The 21118-nt window shown below is 42.2% G+C and overlaps 1 protein-coding gene across 11 annotated transcripts in view; it reads left to right on the forward strand.

Moving 5' to 3' along the window:
• LOC137375220 (beta-galactoside alpha-2,6-sialyltransferase 1-like) overlaps positions 1-21118 on the forward strand; it is a 152586-nt gene that overhangs the window by 119133 nt on the left and 12335 nt on the right. For 10 of the 11 annotated variants that reach the window (XM_068042052.1, XM_068042044.1, XM_068042050.1 and 7 more), the window contains 3 exons: positions 5160-5257; positions 9355-9456; positions 17276-17450. In XM_068042052.1, coding sequence (XP_067898153.1) covers positions 5160-5257; positions 9355-9456; positions 17276-17450 — 375 coding nt within the window. The remainder of the gene's footprint in view (positions 1-5159; positions 5258-9354; positions 9457-17275; positions 17451-21118) is intronic. The other variant, XM_068042055.1, reaches the window with a different exon arrangement.

A 21118-nucleotide genomic window follows, 5' to 3' on the forward strand; every position in this document is an offset into this window, starting at 1 on the left:
AGGGATGGGCAATATATGCTGGCCTAGCCAGTGGCACACACATGCCATGAATTAATAAAGTAAAAGAAGAATGCACCATCTTGGCATGGACGGCAACAGTAACTGCACTGGTGGAGTGGAAGGACGAATGCTGTCATCCTGAGGTTGGATAGCAGCTTTGTGCTCCTTAGAGTCGCTGCCACTCCCCAAGGCAGCCCCTAAGTGATCCTGTAATCTGTTAGAGAACAGAACTGTTGGGAGAACCTGCAAGTCCCTTTGTGCACTAAGATCCAGAGCCATGATGGCAGCAGTCTGTGCCTGTGAGGCGACAAGCTTGCATGATTTCAGTCTGAGCTTCCACTGCAGCACCCAGACTTTGTGTGGTTTCTGCTTGTGCTACAATGGAAGCTGAGACATGGGCCATCACATGCTGCATCATGGTTGGGTCTGCAAGTGTTCTCATGGAGTTGGCCGCTGACTCCATGCTGGAAAAGATGGGCTCCAAGTTCTGCGCAAAACCCTGTCTCAAGTTGGTACCAGATTCCTTCATGCTCCTTGACAATGACAGCAGATTTCCTGGCAGTCTTGCCAATGCACCAAGCATTTCATTGTAACTGCCCCATCAAAGTCCTCACCTGAGTCCTCTGCAGCAGAACTCGCGTGCGACCTGGCCCTGAGGCAAGCTAGCACCTGCGCTATGCTTGTCTTCTGTCTTGGCTACAGGCCACTTGTGCCTCATGTCTCACCACATGCTGATCCTGTCTCTATGCTACCCTCTAAATAACGCACAGTGTCGGTATTTGAGCTGGTGGCTGAGTGTGAGATCGAGTGCCGGTGTTCTTTAATCATCAGTTTCTTCATCTTCTTTCCCTTCACGCTGCTGCATCACTGCCTGACTAGGTGGCAGTTCTTGGTTATCTGAAAGGAAAAGGCACAAGGGTAGGGTTGCGGTGATGGAAATGGGGGAATGGAAGAGGTGCATGCTTACACCATTTGCAGCTTGTAAATCAGATGAGATTGCGGGATGAGGGGGAAGTGGAATGTAAGAAGGAGGATTAAGTAGGAACGTACCATCATCTTCAATCCTTTCAGCCCTGCCACTACATGGCTGCTCCAATGCTGACCAGCAGGTTCTCCTCCATGGGGGCGAGAACCTCCAGGTATGCTGCCTTTGGCTATGTGCCACCTTGTCCTGCAATAGAGAGGGAGGTGTGCCAGTGAGTGTGGTGCAGTGTATTTGGGTGATGTGGTTGCCATGGTTGAATAGCTGGCAGTGTGTGCAAGCTGTGAGATGTGGGTGTGAGGCTTGCAGCAATGCTAAGCAGGTGATGTTTAGGTGAAGCTATGAATGTTCGGTATGAGTTATGATTGATGGAGATTATTGATAGGTGAGTGATGGGGATGTGGTACATTGACCAGTCTATGAGGCTAGTGATGCAGTTGATGGAAAGTGGTATTTGAAGATGCAGTCACTGACCTTAACCGCTCCTGTGAGGCTATTGAACTTTAGGCAGCACCTGCATTCAGGTCCCAGGGCTACACTCTTGGCACCGACTGTGACAGTTATCTGCTCCACTGCCTTCCCAGAGTATGTCAGTAGAGCCTCCTGGTCCCATGTAGAGAGAGGACCTCTTTCCTCCTGTCCACCTCCTGCACCGAGGCCTCCAGTGCTGTGTTTGAGAATCTTGCAACCCAGTTTCTACCATGTTGTGCCATCATTCACTCTCTCTCCCAGGTTCTGTTCACTTGTGCAATGAATTCCAGCATCTGCTCCAGCCAAAATGTACGTCCCCTTTACGAGGTGCAGACTGACTTTAAGTAGCACAGGCTGGTTGGAACTTGTGCTAGCCTTTTTAGATTTTGCAGCCCCTATTCATGCGTGTAGCCACTTAACACCATGCTTAGCGCTGACTGCATGCTACAATCATTATAATGAGCAGGCAGCATGAAGTTTGTGTGCTGCCTGCATCACAACAAACAGGCACAGATTAATCACGCATTGTGATTCCCGTGCCCATATTTGGGCCTTGCCTAGTTTTCCCCCAAAGACATTGCTGCTCAAAGCACCTCTTCTGCTTGAAAATTTAGAACTTCGTGCAGGATTTTGGTTCCTCTGTCTATTAGTATACTTTAGGATCAAGAAATTAAACCTTTAAGCACTGGAGTAGATTTTTCACATGCCACTCTTGAATTCGCCAGGAGTAAAACTCAGGTGTTTCTTTAATGGATGGTTGATAGCAATTTCAGTTTTACGTCTGAGGCAAGCTGAAAATCTACCTCAGTTCCATAATATAGATAACCCAAAACTTCTCTGTCCATAAAGACTGCACCTTTTTCACAGTTACAGTTTACAAGTTTCATGACTGATAAAGTAGCAGTACTTATAGCTGACCTGGTTGAAAGTAATAGCCGTTTGTATGCTGTGCACCTGTGCTGCACACCACGTCGTCCATTCTGTGGCTGCACCTTTGGAAATCAGAAGTACCTGGAATTAGAAACCAGGAAATCATGGTCGCCAACCGTGACACATGCTTTTAGTGTATTACAATCTCTTGAAGTACTTTTCTTCTTGCTGATTAACCAAAACAGGTGACTTAGTCATTTTATAAATTGTTTGCGCAGAAGCGGTTTGAACTCCCCGGTGTAGAATATTCCCCAGGTCTGTGGCCTGGATTTTCTTTCAGGGAGTCAAAATATAAAATGTAAAAAGTATCAGTTGGAATAAGCGTTAAATCTGTAGAATATGTTAACATTTTGCAGTACTACTTACTGCCACCAGATGGAGAGTACCTAATCTTTTTATAGAGAGGCTGCTGTTGGTAGAAATGGTAATAAGCAGATCCAACCAAAATGAGTAAGTGTCAGTCTTTTGGCTCACTCAGGTCTTGGGCTTATTTAAATTTTCCAGCCCTGCAATTTATGTCATTCTAAAGTACTTGTAATGGTGGAACATATTGTAAATTCTGAATTATTTATTTATAGTTGGCAGAGAAACGATTTAGGCACCTTGGTGCATTCGGAAACTTCAGGAATTGTATTCAGATAGATACAAGAGAGTAGTTTCTGGTTATCGTTCCTGAAAGTATCCAATATTATCCAGCTCACTAGGAAAGAAATAAATGTTAAACTTACTTTGTTTTCATATTAAATCGTTGATGGCCTAAATGAGTATTCCATGCATTGGGGTGATTTGTCAGCAGTAAAAGCATTCTGAATGCAAGAGGATATGGATGTGCTAGATACCAAAAACAATACTCCCTTTGAGTTGGGCACTGATCGAAATAGAATATCAGGCCATGCTGCCTGCCCAGGGCCAGGGTTTACAAAGAAATAACCTAAAACCAAATGAAACAAGATCACTCCTGAATGTAATTCTATATTGGCTTAATTTAGATTTAGGCTTTATAGAGCCTACTCCATGAAACAGGCCATTCAAGAAGGCAGTGGGCAAGGATTCATTTGGAAGATTGAACTGGACAGGTATTTGGAAGAGAAAGTTTGTTGACGTACATATGAGAGAAATGTGTACAGCATTTTTCGAAGTTTGACATCTACCAGATGAACTGCAATTATCTCTTCTATGCTCCTACACACGCCGAACACACCCAGCTTTATACAGTTCTGTTATAATTGGTGCTGAACACTTTATGGTGCAGTACAGGCAATACGACTGCAGCACAAGTCGCCGTTGGTTAGCAGACTGGAAGATCCTGATGTTTGTAAAGCTTTTCTTCAATATTCTTTTAACCAGAATCAATACATTGATTTACCTCTTACATCTCCCTACTCCACTTTGGATGACGCACTGATTTTAAAAAAAAGTTTGATACAGTGATTGCCAGATATTTTTTTCACCACCTCATTTCCTTTGCTGATTTCTGGCATCTCTGTTTGCCTGTGTCTGTTCCTGTCTATCTGTCTGTCTCATTTTCTTTCACTTGTCCTTCTCATTCTCATATTCTCTCTATTTCTTTTCTCCCCCTTATTCTCTTGCTCTCTCACTTTCATTCTTGTGCTCAGTTTCATCCTCTTATTCTCTCTATCTGTTTCTCATATGAATCTCTCATTCTTATGGTCTGTCCTTGCATTTCCTTTTGGTCACGCCTCCTAATACTTCCTTCTTTGGCTTTGTGTGCATTTTTTGATTATGCTTCTTTGAAACGCATTGGGACATTTTCCTACTTGAACAGCACTAAATAAGTACAAGTTGTTGTCATTACTTGACTCTCCAAACCTTTGCTTTTTCCCATAACATATAATGGGGATTGGACTTTCTCTCACAGTTGTTCATTGTCTAAGAAGCAGAAAAGATGGCAGTGGGTTTTGAGCAATATTCATTAAGAATAGACATCCTCATGCCCTCGTCAGCCTATCTCAGTGTTGGTGGATGGGCAGTTGCCAACTGGGTCTTTCACTTACACAATGGAGGCTCTGACCTCCCCCTTTAATAGCATTCCAGTGCTTTCTCTTCCTAGAAAGCTAAAGAATAGACTGGAGCATTACTGAATCCCAACTCCAACAACATCGAAAATAGTCGTTTGGTAGTACAGAACTTGAGTATTGCTGAAAATAGAGAAATGTTGTCGAAGCTTTTTGTCTTGCACTCCTCAGGACAATACAATATAAAGTATACAGTATAAAATTGTTGCTTTCTCTTACATTGGTATTCTTGAGGAGTATCCTGATGAGTGCAAGATGAAAAGCTTCGACAACATGTCTCCGTTTTCAGTAATGCTCAACATTCAAAATCTGTGTAGGCTATGAATATAGCCCCAAAACACATGGAAGGTCAGCCTGCCAGGACACACAGAAAGATAGAAGTGGGCCACAAATGACCTTCGGACTGTATTATAATCTAATTCTACCACAATCCATTCTGTCTCTTAGTTACAGAAACAATATATTCTAAATTTACACATTTTTGAACGTGTGGCAAATGGATTATTGCCTGCTGAGATTTGAGAAATAGTTGCACTCATAATGCTATAAAATGTAATTCCTTTACCCCGTCATGTGTTATCAGGTCAGCTTCAGTGTTGAATCATTTATTGAATCGCACACAACTTCATTCAATTTGAAAATTTCCCTGAATATCCTTCCTGACATAAGATAATTCAGTATCAAAGGTCTAAGCAGAAATAAACATTTGGAATCTACTTGTCACTTTCTCTTATTATCAGATGCCCATGACGCCGTTCTGAGGTTCAATGGGGCACCTACCATAGGATTTGAGTCTGATGTGGGGAGACGCACAACAATTCGGATAATTAATTCACAGGTAACGTCAAACGAGGTTGACTTTCGACATGGAAAAAATGTCTAGGGTTCAACAACAAAGTGGTACGTTGCAATTATATTTTACAGGATTGTGAAAGAGCCACAATTGGTCAGTATCACAGGAGTAGCAGCTGCAGAAGAACAGTCAATACACGGGTAGTCTGGTAAAGTGGCAGATTACTGTAGTGATGTGCTGCATTACAGAGTGCTAAAATGGCAGTTTACACCCACAATTCCACACCTGGTGTGAGGGAGGGAGTGAGCAGACATGTGACAGATTCCCACAAGGAAGAATAATTTTCCCACAAGTCAATCTGTGCTTCATCTTGTGCAGCTCCTGGATGCTGGTTCAAGAGTGGCCTGGGAAACAAGTTGTAGTGCACCCTGTTGCTTGGAAGTGGTGTGCAGAATTAGAGCAGAGAAGATAACATACAATGGAGAACAGATATTTAAAGAATCCTAACACAGTTGCCCTTAGAATAAAGTGTAAAATAATCCCAAGACACTGTACATGGAACTCCCTCCCTTACAGCACAGTGGGTGTGCCTACACCCCATGGCCTGCAGCAGTTCAAAGAGATGGCTCGTCACTACCTTCTCAAGGGCAATTAGGGATGAGCATTAAATGCTGCCCCTGCAAGCAATCCCACATCCCATTAACAAATAAAAAAATACAAGTATACAGATACATTTGGAAGGCACTATCTAAATCCTATGGGGTGTATAGCACTGAGCCGATACTTGGAATGGTAAGAATGAGTAATGGTGCATCTTCAGATGGGCTTTGCACATCAATGTCCCTGGAACCCACCTTCGCGTCATGTGGCAAGCATAAAGGAAGAGAAAAATGAATCCAAAAGTAGTTTTCATGGCAACAGTGTGTCGGGTAGTTTTCCATTAATGAACGAAGAGGAATCTATATGGTCATAGTGAGGAAGACAGCAATGGGGATGGAAACAGAAATTTGGCTACATATCCACAGATGAAACCAAGCCTCTGGTTTTCTCATCTACTTTCTCCAGATGATCTTCACCTTAGGGCTCTTCAAAAAATGAGTCATTCAAAAGCTAGCAATTCATATTCTTGCATCTCCTAACAGATTTTGGCTTATGAAAGACCATATTAGGGCTAATAATGTAATGTGCTGGTACTGTCCTGGGACCATTGCTGCTGAGGCACTGGCTGTGACTGCACCTAATTGAGTTAACCTCATCCCATAATGCAAGTTGAGCTCATTTACATAATTTGATGGCATTCCTGGTAATAATGCTTGGTGTACCAGGATGGGATTCCAGAATGTCAGGTGCCAGCAGCCAGTGAAGAGCTGCTGCCTGGCCAGTGGAACAGGTTCAGAACACAATTCTTTTCCTCATTTGGCCAGTGTGGGAGCAAGGGGAAGGAAAGAACACAGGCCATATTAAAAGTACCTAGTGGCTAACAAAATTCGTTTCTTTTTCTGCTGGCCTCCCCATCAACACCCATTCCAAATAGATGCTATGCCTCTGGAATATACGCAGGTGTTCCAGCCACGTTATGGTGAGGCCCTCTGATCTGCATTAAATTTGGGGGCCATAACACAGCCTGTGGCACAGGGTTATCTAGTCTAGCTAACCACGTATGGGGAGATGGCATCCAACACAGAGAGCATTGGGTGCCAGACAGCTGATTATTAGCCCCAAACATGAGTCCATTATTGAAGCAATTTGCAATATCTACTGGAGACAAATGGGCACCGAAGGCTTTTGTATCAGAAACTTATTTTAATATGTACAAAAAATGCTTGTACACAGCAATAAGAACCACATAGATGCAACTGTCACCCAACTGAGAAATCTGGTGGTTCCCCATTACAGTCTCTTCAAGTCCTTCTGTGCTTGAGCAACCTTTTGGGTTAATTTTGTATAACATTTACTCTTGTTACAGATGCCTTCAGCTTTACCCTATTGGTTTATATATATATAATATATATTCAGTGACAATGTTAAAGAACAATTGTATTTGCTTGGTAAAGCCCCCCATACATCAGTCAACTGAGGTATTTTAAATCATGATTTTGTGTAACACTAGGGCTATTGTCATTTTTTCGTATGATATACTTCACTGACTTAAACAGGTTTGGCCCATTGCCTATGTGGTTGAGTGCAGTATGCACCATTCGTGATGCAGTTAATTTGCTCTCATATAGAGCAGCCAAACCACCTGTTTCTTAAAGGAACTGTTAGAGGCTGCCACCAAATGATTAACTACAAAATGTTTTACTTATTTGAATGTGGAGCTGGTGCAACATGAGTGCCCGCCTATTCCTGCAGTGGGCTAAAATTGGAGCTCTGAAGTTAAAAAGCCAAGAGTTTCTACAGAGCTGACATGTCTACAGAGTAGATGTTTAATCTTACACACAACACACTGCCACGAACTGGAGAAGACAAAAATCTGCAATTCCAGCCGCAACTCTTCTGATTGCATCACCCTCCCTGGCAACAGTCTGAAATTAAACCAGTCTGCTCACAAACTTGGTGTCACAATTGACCCCAAGATAAGCATCCAATCTCATCTTCGCACCATCATTAAGACCCCCGCTATTTCCACCTCAGTAGCATCGCTCAACTTTGCTCCTGTCTTAGCTCATCTGCTGCTGAACCCCTCTTTCTTGCCTTCATTAGTTTTAGACTTGACTATTCCAATGCACTCCTGGCTGATCTCCCACATTCTATCTTCTGTAAACTTGAGGTTATCCAAAACTCTGTTACCCGTGTCTTAACTTGCTCCAAGTCCCGTTCACCTATCACCCCTGTGCTCGCTGACCTACATTGGCTCTCAGTCAAGCAACATCTTGATTTTAAAATTCTCATCCTGTTTCCAAATCCCTCCATGGCATCTTCCCTCCTTATCTCTGTAATCTTCTCCAGCCCCACAAGGCTCCAAGATATCTGAGCTCCTCCAATTCTGAACTCTTGAGCATCCCCAATTTTAATCACTCCATTTGTGTCCATGCCTTCAGATGCCTAGGCCCCAAGCTCTGAAATACCCTCCATGCACCTCTCTGCCTCTCACCTTGCTTTCCTCCTTTAAGACACTGCTTAAAACCTACATCTTTCACCAAGCTTTTGGTCATCTGATCTAATATCTCCTTATGTGGCTCAGTGTCATATTTTGTTTTATAATGTTCCTGTGAAGTGCCTTGGGACATTTTATTACATTAAAGGCGCTATATAGATATAGGTTGGTGTTGATTTTATCATTTTATACTTACATTCTTGTTGGGGAAATTCGCAGAATTAGAAGTCACTTTGAAAGCTGCACTGTCCCATTGCTACTATGAAGGGATTGGAAGCTGTGTTTATGAAATATCGTGAACAATGAGTGGGTCTGGCATTCATCCAGTGGATTGTTTCCACTGAATCTTGTAGAAATCGGTGGATTATGGATTTGAATCCACCCATTAGAGAAGTGTAACATTTCGTGCCTGCCATATTTCTGTTTACACTGTGGGTTCAATCTTTCTTTCAAAAATTTCAGAAAACAATGTGTAACTGGAGACTTGCTGACCAGTAATTGATGTGGTATGGGGTAGAGGAGCAGCAGAGTATTTTCTGCAGGACATTCATTGATGGCTTTAGGATTGTCGGTGTACCTTTCTGTTGCATGCAGAAGCTTTAGAAACAGTGAAAATCAGATGCTGTGCATTAACTCACTGGCTGAGTGGTGCAGACTGTGGCATTAAAAGAAAAACACATCTTTAATTGTTATGGGACACTGTAGCTTTAAACCTTTGAATAAATTCCATTTCATAAAAGTACAGAATAATCTTTAGTTGCATTTTGTATTCTGATGGGTCTGCATTCCTATGGTGCACTGTTGCTATATAGTAGGAGATATTGGAATCCACCAACTCCCAAAGGTAAATGATACGTACTTAAGTAGTGATATTATTTAAAGGGCTCTTTTGTCAAACAGTATAGCTTTTAACTGCTCTAATTAGAAGTGTTGAACTCAGTGTATATATTGAGTATGTAACAACCTATTCTGCTCTTCCCTCATTGACAGATATAGATGCTATCTATGCATTTGGCACATGCTAAACCACAACTTTTCCTCCCAGGTCCTCTCAAGGCAAGATCACAAGTTTCATGATAACAATTTATACAGAACAGGCGTCTTATTAGTGTGGGATCCAGCACCATATTCAGCTAATCTTACTGAGGTATGATTTTATTTAACCTGCTAGAATATACTCTTACCTTCTAGAGGAATTTCAAAAAGCGCTACTTTTGTACCCTGCCGAAAGTTGTGGCCACAGATCAAAATGGTCACCCGCCTACCTGGAACAGGCAAGAGTATAGACAGAGTGCTGTTCCCTACAAATGGGGAGGAGTAGGTGAGCTTTGCATTGTTACATTAAATATAAAATCATCCAAGATCCTTGCTTCTGACTGCTACCCAGTGATTCTTGCTGGAAGGTTTGTGTGTGTGGATGATCAGTGGGGACAGCATTGGGCTTGCCAGCGATGATGTCCACAGAGAGAGAGCCTGCTAACACTCACAGTCCAGTCTCACACATCAAGGCAAGCCACATAAGCAAGGCACTGGAGGGCTGTCGCTGCCTGACGAACCATACACGAGCATGAATCAGAAACGAAAAGGGGGGGAAATCACGTAAAAACAAAAAGTTAGGAACATAGGACATAAGAGCAGGAGTAGACTATCCAGCCCATCGAGCCTCCCTTGCCATTCAATATGATCATGGCTGATCATCCACTTCAATGCCTTTTTCCCACACTATCCCCATATCCCCTTATGTCATTTGTATTTAGAAATCTGTCAATCTCTGCTTTAAACATACTTAATGAGTAAGCTTCCACAGCCCTCTGCATTAGAGAATTCCAAAGATTCACAACCCTCTGAGTAAAGAAATTTTTCCTTATCTCTGTCCTAAGTGGATTCCCCCTTATTTTGAAATTGTGTCCCCTGGTTCTAGACTCCCCAACCAGGGGAAACATCTTAGCTGCATCTACCCTGTCTATCTAGAGAATACAGGCCCAGTTTCCTCAATCTCTCTTCATAGGACAGTGCCGCCATCCCGGGAACAAGTCTGGTGAACCTTCGTTGCACTCCCTCTATGGCAATAATATCCTTTCTGAGGTAAGGGGACCAAAACGCCACACAGTACTCCAGGTGACGTCTAACCAAGGTTCTATACAATTGAATAAAAGCAAAATACTGCGGATGCTGGAAATCTGAAATAAAAACAAGAAATGCTGGAACCACTCAGCAGGTCTGGCAGCATCTGTGGAAAGAGAAGCGGAGCTAACGTTTTGGGTCAGTAACCCTTCTTCGGAACTGACAAATATTAGAAATGTCACAGGTTATAAGCAAGTGAGGTGGGGGTGGGGCAAGAGATAACAAAGGAGAAGGTGCAGATTGGATAAGGCCACATAGCTGACCAAAAGGTCATGGAGCAAAGGCAAACAATATGTTAATGGTGTGTTGAAATTAGTACAGATAAGGTGTTAACGGACTGAATATTGAACAGCAGCAAGTGCAAACATGAAAAAAAACAGTGGGTAAGCAAACTGAACAAACTAAGATGAAATGAAATAAATGCAAAACAAAAAGATTGTAAAAAATGTAAAAAAAGAAAAAAAGAATAACTAAAAATGAAAGTAAAATGGGGGGCTGTCATGCTCTGAAATTATTGAACTCAATGTTCAGTCCGGCAGGCTGTAGTGTGCCTAATTGGTAGATGAGATGCTGTTCCTCGAGCTTGCGTTGATGTTCACTGGAACACTGCAGCAATCCCAGGACAGAGATGTGAGCATGAGAGCAGGGGGGAGTGTTGAAATGGCAAGCAACTGGAACAAAGAATGCTCGACATATCCCACAAAAAGACAGGCATAACTAGGACCCATGTGGGTACCCATAGCAACACCTTTTACTTGAAGGAAGTGCGTGGAGTTGAAGGAGAAGTTGTTCACTGTGAGAACAAGTTCAGCCAGGCAGAGGAGGGTGATGGTGGATGGGGAAGAAGCGGAGAGCCCTCAAACCATCCTGGTGGGGCATGGAGGTGTAGAGCGATTGGACGTCCATAGTGAAGAGGAGGCGGTTGGGACCAGGAAACTGGAAATTGTCAAAATGGCGTAGGGCATCAGAAGAGTCACGGATGTAGGTGGGAAGAGACTGGACCAGCGGAGAAAAGATAGAGTCAAGATAGGAAGAAATAACTTCAGTGGGGCAGGAGCAGGCTGACACAATGGGTCTGCCGGGACAGTCCCATTTGTGGATTTTGGGAAGGAGAATTGAAGCAAGCTTTCACTGCTCCTGTACTCAAATTCTCTTGCGATAAAGGTGAACATTCCATTAGCCTTCCTAATTGCTTGCTGCACCTGCATGTTAGCTTTCAGTGACTTATTGACAAGGACACCCAGATCCCTTTGTACATCTACACTTTCTAATCTCTTACCATTTAAGAAATACTCTGCACATCTATTCCTCCTACCAAAGTGGGTAACCTCATATTTTTCCACATTATATTCTATCTGCCACGTTCTTGCCCACTCACTGGGCTGAATTTTACCAGCCCCTCGACGCTGCGGGTCGCGGCGCAGGGGCCAATAAAATGCTGCGGGGAGAGGCATGCCTCGACCTGCGATGCTGAGAAGGGCCCGCCGCATATTACCCGCGGCAGCAGGACCTCAGTGCAGGCCCCCCGCCGCTTGGCGGCGGCCCCTTCATCAGCATATGGAAATGAACAATTAAAGTATGCCAATAAACCTACTTGCAGGTGGCAGCTGTCCCACTCCGATATTGTGGCCGCCGTTCGGCCTTCCTGTGCCTTTGGAACTCCGTATGGTGCCGGGTGAGAACCTGGTGGAGATGGGGGAGTAATAAAATTTTCAGGGCGGAATGGGTGGAAGAGCGGGGAAATCAGTTCTTATTGGATGTGGGGATGGTGGGAAGGGGTTGAAAGGCAGAAGATTGAAGGTTGGGGGGTGGGGGGGAAGTTCGGGTGTGTGAACAATCAACTGATGGTCATTTCATTTCCTGAAATGACCAATTGGGGGGGGGGGGGGTGGGGAGGGGGGGTTGGTGGTGGTGGGGAAGGGCCATCATTTATTTTTAAATGTATTAAAAATCGTTCATCTTTACCCTTTAACAATTAAGCTTAGTTGTGCGGGCTTAAAGCCCTTTAAAAATGGCGCCCGACACCATTGCTTGGGACACAGAGGCCGCCCCTTCTATGTCATCGGGAGTGGCTGCTCCGCTCCCTCTATTTAAATGAGCCCCCGTATGTAATATCGCGGGGGCTCTGGGACGGCTGGGGAACAGGATGCACGCTGTTCTTAGAGTGCGCCACCACGAAGTGCGGCCCACTCATAAAATTCAGCCCACTAAATCTGTCCAAATCCCTTTGAAGCCGCTTTGCATCTTCCTCACAACACACATTCTCACCTAGTTTTGTGTCATCCGCGAACTTGGAAATACTACATTTGGTCCCCACATCCAAATCAGTGATATATATCGTGAACAGCTGGGGCCCAAGGTACCCCACTTGTCACAGCCTGCCAACGTGAGAATGACCTGTTTATTCCTACTCTCTGCTTTCTGCCTGTTAACCAATCCTTAATCCATGCCAGTATATTACCTCCTATCCCATGTGCTTTAATTTTGCTAACCAACCTCCTGTGGGGGACTTTATCAAAAGCCTTCTGAAAATCCAAGTATACCATGTCCACCAACTCCCCTTTATCAATTCTGTTAGTAACATCCTCAAAAAATCCAACAGGTTCGTCAAACATGATTTCCCATTCATAATCATTATTATCCAAGTGTCCATTTATCACATCCTTTAGAATAGATTCTAGCATTTTCCCAGTGACTAATGTAAGGCTAACATGTCTGTAGTTCCCTGTTTTCTCTCTCCCTCCTTTCTTAAATAGTGGGGTGACATTTGCGGCCTTCCAATCTGCAGGAACCATTCCAGAATCTCTAGAATTTTGGAAGATGATCACCAATGCATCCACTATCTCCATAGCTACCTCTTTCAACACTCTGGGATGTAGAATATCAGGTCCCGAGGACTTATCAACCTTCAGCCCCATTAATTTCTCCAATGCAGCCGCCTTATTAGCACTAATTTCCTTCAATTCCTCATCCCCCCCTAATCCCGTGGATCTCTAATTCTGGGAGATTTCTTGTATCTTCCTCAGTGAAGACTTGCATGCATTTATAGTGCAAGTCAATCTTTCAGAGGGTGGGGATGCCCATTTACACAATATCTTCATTTTCCTCTTTGCTGTACCTGAGGAAAGCAGTTCCAGTTGCAGAGAATAGGAAATGGTGGCATAAACTAATTTTACTGGGTCTTTGACTGCGCTCCCCCACCCCCACCCCCAATACTACTCTGGGATTTCTGCAGCTCCTCCTAACTGGAGTAGGTACAAGCCCAGAATAATTATTAGTGAGGTGGGAGGATAGCATTCCCACATGTAGGGATACGCCAATAAACTTGGTGGTGCTGCTTACACCATGAACTGGACGATTTGCAGGGGTCCCAGGAGCAGCGCAAAGATCCAAGAGAAGAGATTGGTGACCTATTTCTCCTCCTGCCCAGCATGATCTTGAGGCCTAGTGGCCTGCTGGCTGCTGCACTTCAACAGCAGTCAGAAAGCCGTAAATACCAGCAGTAAGAGTAGAGTGGGCCAGGGATAGGCATGAAGCACACCTATACCCCTCACATGGGTTATGTTGCAACTGATAGTCCCCCAGTAGGTCTTGGAGAAGAAAACCGGCCGTAAAATCAATTTAAATGTCATCTTCTGCTCATCAAATTGAAGGATGATATATGTTAAAAGAAAGGAACATCTCCTTGAATTCAGTGTTTGAATCAAGCAGTTTCTGATTACTTGTAACAGTTCAAAGACATCTCTGATGCATTTTAACCAACACCAGAAGATCACCTAAAGTACTGTGATAGCAGAAATATTCTATTCAAATTTTAAGGCTCTTTTAATTGGATTCTTGTACATTTGTGGAACATTAAAGTGAATTTTGCTTCATGGAATTCGACTTACTCAGAACTGCGTTGAGGCTGAATCATTTTGCTTAATTGTCACCTTTTCATGGATGTAGTCAGACCTGGGTCTAACTCTGCCACAAATCCAACAGAAAATTTTTGTTCTAGATTTGCATGCGGATCAGAGAGATCCCTTCTCATGCATGCCTAGGAGTTCTGACCAATGAAGGAGTTATGTTTATAGACCACAAACTTAACCCTGCATTGGAACCATGCTTGACAAAAGACCAAAATGGCCTTCACGACTTTGTGTGTCTTGGAGAACTGTGTATAGGATCTTATAAGCATACAACAGCACTCCCAGGTACCAATATACATCAAAAATTCTAACAAACACCTCTTGTATTCTACATTCTATACTTTCAAGATATCTTCTTGAGCTGTTCTGAGCCACAGATCAACTTGCTTCTATATCCATAAAAAGGAGCTAAGACCAAAAAATAAGTCAACATTATTTTAGAAGATCCTTTCTGATCACCAACGCTGGTGCTCCACTGAGCTGTGATCTTACTATTAGAAATTAGGTATTAAAAATACAATATTTACAATAAAATGATTAAAAGTAGCTATATTATTTTTTGTTTGTCAAAATGTCTCTAACAGTATGTTCTGTTTGAAGCCTGTGCTTATGTGGCAATTCTCAGTCTTCAGTTGATGGGGATTTCTGAAGACATCAGTCTTCAATAAAGAGACTTTACATATTGCAGCATTACAATTCCCAGCATACATTTGTGCCTACAACTTGCAGTATGTTTTATGATTGGCAACAAGACAGACCATTCACAGAACAGGCCAGGACTTGCTGTGTGTAAGCTCCATTCTACCCTGCACTCCTGTGCCTTCATGGTAAATGACTGTAGATGTAGTTAAGGTAATTCCATTTTTTTTTTGGTTTAAAACTTCACAAACAAAGTAAAGTGCGAATGCCAGCTTTTTCTATTGCCACCTTGAAAGCAGAGATGGTGCAGAGTATGTACTAGCTATCCTCCCACAACCAGTAATAGCAATAAGGGAGTTGAACAAAGGTACAAGCTGAGGAGAAAACCATTGACTGGGAAGGGAATCTGACAGGAAGGACTCTGAGCCAGTCTTTCTATTTTGTAATAAAAGCATGGATACAGAATTGGCTGAGTGACAGGAAGCAGAGAGTAGTTGTAAACGGTTGTTTTTCGGAATGGAGGAACATATATAGTATGGCTCCCCAGGGGTCAGTGTTGTGACCCTGCTTTCCTTGATATATATTAATGACCTAGACAGGGCACAATTTGAAAATTTGCGATGACACAAAACTAGGAAGTATTGTGAACTCCGTGGAGAATAGTGAGAAACTTCAAGAGGACTTAGAGAGGCTGGTGGAATGGCCGGACAAGTGGCAGATGAAATTTAATTCAGGAAAGTATGAAGTGATTCATTTTGGTAGGAAGAATGAGAAGAGGCAAAATAAATTGTACAATTCTAAAGGGGATGCAGGAGCAGAGGGAACTGGGGGTATATGTGCACAAATTATTGGAGGTTGCAGGGCAGGTTGAGAAAGTGGTTAATAAAGCATGTGGGATCCAGGGCTTTAGAAATCAGGACGTTGAGGAACATAACGAGGATGTTATGATAAACCTGTATAAAGCACTGGGTCGGCCTCAACTGGAACATTGCGTCCAGTTCTGGGCACCATGCTTTTGGAAGGATGTTAAGGCATTAGAGAGGATGCAGAAAGGATTCAAAAGAATGGTCCCTGGGATGAGGAACTTCAGTTACATGGGTTAGAGAAGCTGGGTCTGTTCTCCTAAGAGATGAGACGATTAAGGGGAGATTTGATACAGGTGTTCAAAATCATGAGGGTTCTGGAAAGGGTAGATGGGGAGTAACGGTTCCCATTGGCCAAAGGATCCAGAACCAGAAGACACCGATTTATGATGATTGGCAAAAGCAGCAACAATGACATGAGGAAAACTGCTTTTTTTCACACAGTGAGTGGTTAGGATCTGGAATGTCCTGCCTGAGAGTGTGGTGGAGACAGATTCAATCAAGGCATTCAACAGAGAACTGGATACCTATCTGAAGAGAAGAAAATTTGCACGCTATGGGGAAAAGGCCAAGGAGTGGCACAGACCAACTGGCCTCTTTCTGTGCTGTAACTATTATATGATTCTATTTGCAAAAGGTTTCCATGAGCAGTTCCATGATTTATGGATTGAAACTTGCAACCATTTGCATGATAAGCAGGGGATAGTGTGCCACTGCAGTAACAATTACTCCTTTACAATGGGTATGCCGGAAAAGAAATTATTGCTAAGAGCATTTTGGAAATTCATATTCCAATTTGGGCTACTGTCATAAGTATCTTCTCAATGATAGGCATGGTTACAAATACGTTGTTTTATCAGCATATCTATCTGTATTACGATGCATCTATGGAACACATTCTCGCCTGTGTGGTGGTTCTCAACTTCCGAGTATGCAGTAGAGGGATAGACCAGAGCTACACTTTTACTCTGCTCAGGTGAATTTGCATTGTTGCTGGCTCCCCAGTCATGCCTTTATTATTGATGTTAGCATTGTGTCCTGTGCACAAGTGAGTATTCATGCATGCAGCACTTATTCTGCAATGAGGAGTACAGAATGCTGGAAATATTCAACAGGTCAGGCAGCATTTATGGAGAGAGAGAAACAGAGTTAACATTTCAGGTCGGTGACCTTTCATTGCTTAAAGCATCAACTGTGTTTCTTCTTAGGTGAAGGTTAAATAGTGGCTTCCTTATAACAATTTTGTAATGGGCTTATATCTGCTGTATTTTAACAGAATACTCAGCTATGGCAGGACTTCAGTGAGTACCTCAGAATGGCACAACTCTTATTTAAACTCCAACAATAATTTTGTCAATGAAGAAAAGGAAAGCAAGTGCCATCAGACATCACTGTATTCAACATTTATGCATTTACTTTTATCCCCCAGTGGTTCAAACACCCAGACTATGAATTCTTTGAGAATTACAAAAGATATCGTCAAGAGAATCCAGACCAGCCCTTCTACATTATAAACCCCAAGATGCAATGGCAGCTTTGGAACATCTTGCAGGAGAACACAGCTGAAGACATTCAGCGCAATCCTCCTTCCTCTGGGCTAATGGGTGAGTGAAGAGTCTCCAGCAATGTGGCTGACTTCGCGTGCTTCAATAATATAATTGTTATTGGTTAGGAGATCATTTTTTTGTTTTGTGCCATGCTATTTTACGTGAGGTAAGATAACTTTTCTTGACAGCTGTAGGTTGCTATATATATTATATACATACACTTACATATATCAATATGAGGTGACAAGGGATTTACTTCGGTGTTGTTTATTTTTGTGTTCAGAGTAAAGAATATTGGAATAAATTCAACCAATTTAATTCTCTTTTAAAGACTATTTGTGGTGGGAGGGATAAATGTTGAAAACTGATGAGCAGTCTCAACATTTTAAAATGGCAAATGCCAATTAAATAGCAACATACTTGAAGTAACAGTGGAAAAGAGTTTGAGGGGTTTTGGTAGATAGGTTGTTTATAACCACAAGTTCAATGTTTGCAAGTGGTGAGAAAAGCAACTGAAATGTTGGGATGTATGGCTAAGGATGTGCAAGTCAAATGAGGTAATGTTGGAGTCTGGAGTGCTGCCTTCAGTTTTCACCTCTAGTACAGGAAAGCTGTAGGATTATTGGAAGGAGTTCTGAGGAAGGCAATGAGGTCTGACCTTAGAAACCTGATCTATGAGGAAAGATTGTCTAAGCTGGGACTTTACCCTCTATAGAAGAGGAGGAAGAGTCAGAACTTGATAGAGAACTTGCAAATTTTCATTGCTATGCACAATTGGATCCAGAAAGTTCTCCTTTTGGGCACTTAGATTAAATTTAAGAAAATAGGAAATTTAGGCAGGTTTATTTTTAATTAAGTATAGGAACATAATTTTGGAACAGATTACTAATGGAGGTGCTGGATTAGAAAACAATGGCAGATTTACAAAAAAGGATTCACCCACATTTAAAAAGGACTACTTGAAGAGCAGTGCCCTGCAGGGCTACGAACCTAGTGCAGGAAAGTGGGATTAGGCTGGGTAGCTCTTTGTCAACCAGCACAGATATGATTGGCTGAATGGAACCCTTCTGTGTCGTAAGTTTTCTATGATTAGATGAATTCATATTTGGAAGCATAGTGCCAGGCAATTAGTCCCAGAAACCGAGTAAGAATGGAGAACTTTCTCCTAATCATGTTTCCAAGATGTCTGAAAGCACTTCACAACCAATGGATTCCTTTTGAAGTGAAGTCATGTGATGTAGGAAATCTGGCTGACAAATTGTACAGACAGCAAATTAGATAAATGACCAGTTATTCTATTGTTAGTGGTGGTGTTTGAGAAATTAATATTGGTCAGAACATCAGGAAAACTCTTTGCTCATCTGTGAACTGCACCAGAGAATCTTTTACATCCGCCTGAGCAGGCAGGCAGGGCCTCAATCTAATGTCTTATTCAAAAGAGTGCTACTCTGGCAAGACACCGTAGGGTCAGTCCAGAATATTTGCTCAGACCCTGAACTTGTTCTGGAATCCACAACCCATTGACTTAGAGGCAAGAATACTGATGTTTGGCTTAATTGGTAACACTCTGATGGTGGAAAATGACAGGTGATTTGAAAGGGTATATTAAAGTAGGCCTATGATTTTTATCTGCCCAAAATATCCCTATATATCACTTTGTATGGAACCTCTAGTAAAATAAATATTCCAAGTGATTTATTGAGGAAAGTGGATACTGAGGACTGCTAGAAGAATTAAGAGAGATGGTTGAAAAAAAGTAGGTTTTGGAGAGACCTTAAAAAGCGTAAAAAGGAGTAGTAAGGAAAAGGCTTGGCGGAGGTATCTAGAGATTAAGCTAAAGCTGCTGAAGATTCTGTCCATAAACTCATGGGCTGGTTTAAGGGCAGACTCAGATTCTGTAACTATGGAACTCTGTCTCCAAAGCTTTGCATTTACCTGAGCAGCACGTGATTTACATTTCTTCTGTCCTTTACTTTTCAACTCTGGTGATATCTTGCCTTGTGGACCTTGCATTTTCATCTAGGTTTCTGATTTTTTTTTAAAGAAGGGATGGTTTACTCTGCGATTTGTCTCGCTATCCCTTAAATTGAGTGGCAGGGAAAATTTGCACTACAGTAAAGATGTTTGAGCTGATAATGTTGTCTGCATGTGAGGTGCAAGTGTGAGCTGGCAGCAGCTGCAGTCTTAATGAGTACTCCTACTCCTCCTGACTCCATAGCCTGAAAACATTTAACCAGTTTCACAAACAGGTCCAGAAATAGGCACAGGAGCCTCAGTTTGGATGATCATCCATGATCGTATTGAATGGTGGTGCAGGCTCGAAGGGCCGAATTTTTTCTATGTTTCTATTTCAATATTGAAATGAAACTAGCACTTATTTCAGGTCATCACCATTGCCGTCTAAAAATTGACCCTGGCTAAATTTAGCAGTGGTCCAGGCACATAGGCAGATTGGGGGCAAGTTATCCCACTGTCAGATTTGTCATCATTAATAATGTTGAATTTCTAGCCCAGTACTTGTCTACATTGCGAGAAACTAAGCCAGGCCCTAGCAATATTCACTTTACATTTTGGTTTAGGGAAGGGTTTATGGTCACAAGCTGTCCCCTCATTTGTTCAGTCACTTACTACTTTCCATTTCATGAATTAAATCAGCAAACTAAGCAGAACTATTTATTCTTTCAAATTATTCATCCATATCAAGACAAGAAACTGATCAGTGGCTTGATCAATGAGTTGGAATGATGAAAGGCCAAGGAATTGGAGTTGTCAGAAACTAGATTGGGTAAAAACTAAATCATAATAAAAGATGGCCCAACACCTGAAATTATTTACAGACATGCTGATGGATGAGAGAAACATGGCAGAAAAGTGAAATGAGGAAGAACCAAATGTTAATGATCGGATAAACTGAAATTGGAACAAAACAAAACAATGCAGTAACAGAGAAACAGAATAGATGACAGCAAGATAATCCTCAAGTTGAAATTGAAGATGGGAAAAAATTGAATTTTACTAGTGAAAGAGATAAATTAAAAATGAAAAATTGCAATTAAATTCTACCTACAGGAACAAGCAAAATAGACAACCAAATGTTGCTTGCAAGTGCCTGAAACTTCACCCAAGTATGTATTGGCATATGCACACAATAAACTTGGAGTATTTTGGTGAAACTCAACCTCAAGAACTGCCAGAAGTTACAGATGTGAGCGCATTTTAAAAAATCAGGGTCACTTTTTTCTTCTAAATAGCATATTACCAAACAATTTCCACATTAAAAAAAAACCCTGCAAATCCATGGTACTGCACTTGTCCGTTTCTTGGAGGATGTCCAAGGGAATGTCACTGTAGGATCTCGAAATAAGTATGGTGGAAAAGATCGCTCAACATCTCTCGTGCTGAAATTGCGAAGCTTTGTTGGCAGGGTAGAACCTTGCTAGCAATGAGTACAGGTCTGATAATCAGGACAATAGCATTACCAGTAAATTTAGTATATTGTAATAGTACTATTCATAAAGTGACCATGAAGCTGTCACTTTGTGGAATAAACCCAACTGGCTCATTAATGTCCTTTAGAGAAGGAAACCTGCCCTTCTCCAACTCTCACCCCTGCCTCAGCTCATCTGCTGCTGAAACCTCCATCCATGTCTTTGTTATCTCCAGACTTGACTATTGCAATGCATTCCTGGCTGGCTTCTAACATTCTACCTTCCATTAACTTGAGC

Source organism: Heterodontus francisci, chromosome 11 (assembly GCF_036365525.1).
Source record: "Heterodontus francisci isolate sHetFra1 chromosome 11, sHetFra1.hap1, whole genome shotgun sequence".
NCBI classification, from domain to species: Eukaryota; Metazoa; Chordata; class Chondrichthyes; order Heterodontiformes; family Heterodontidae; genus Heterodontus; species Heterodontus francisci.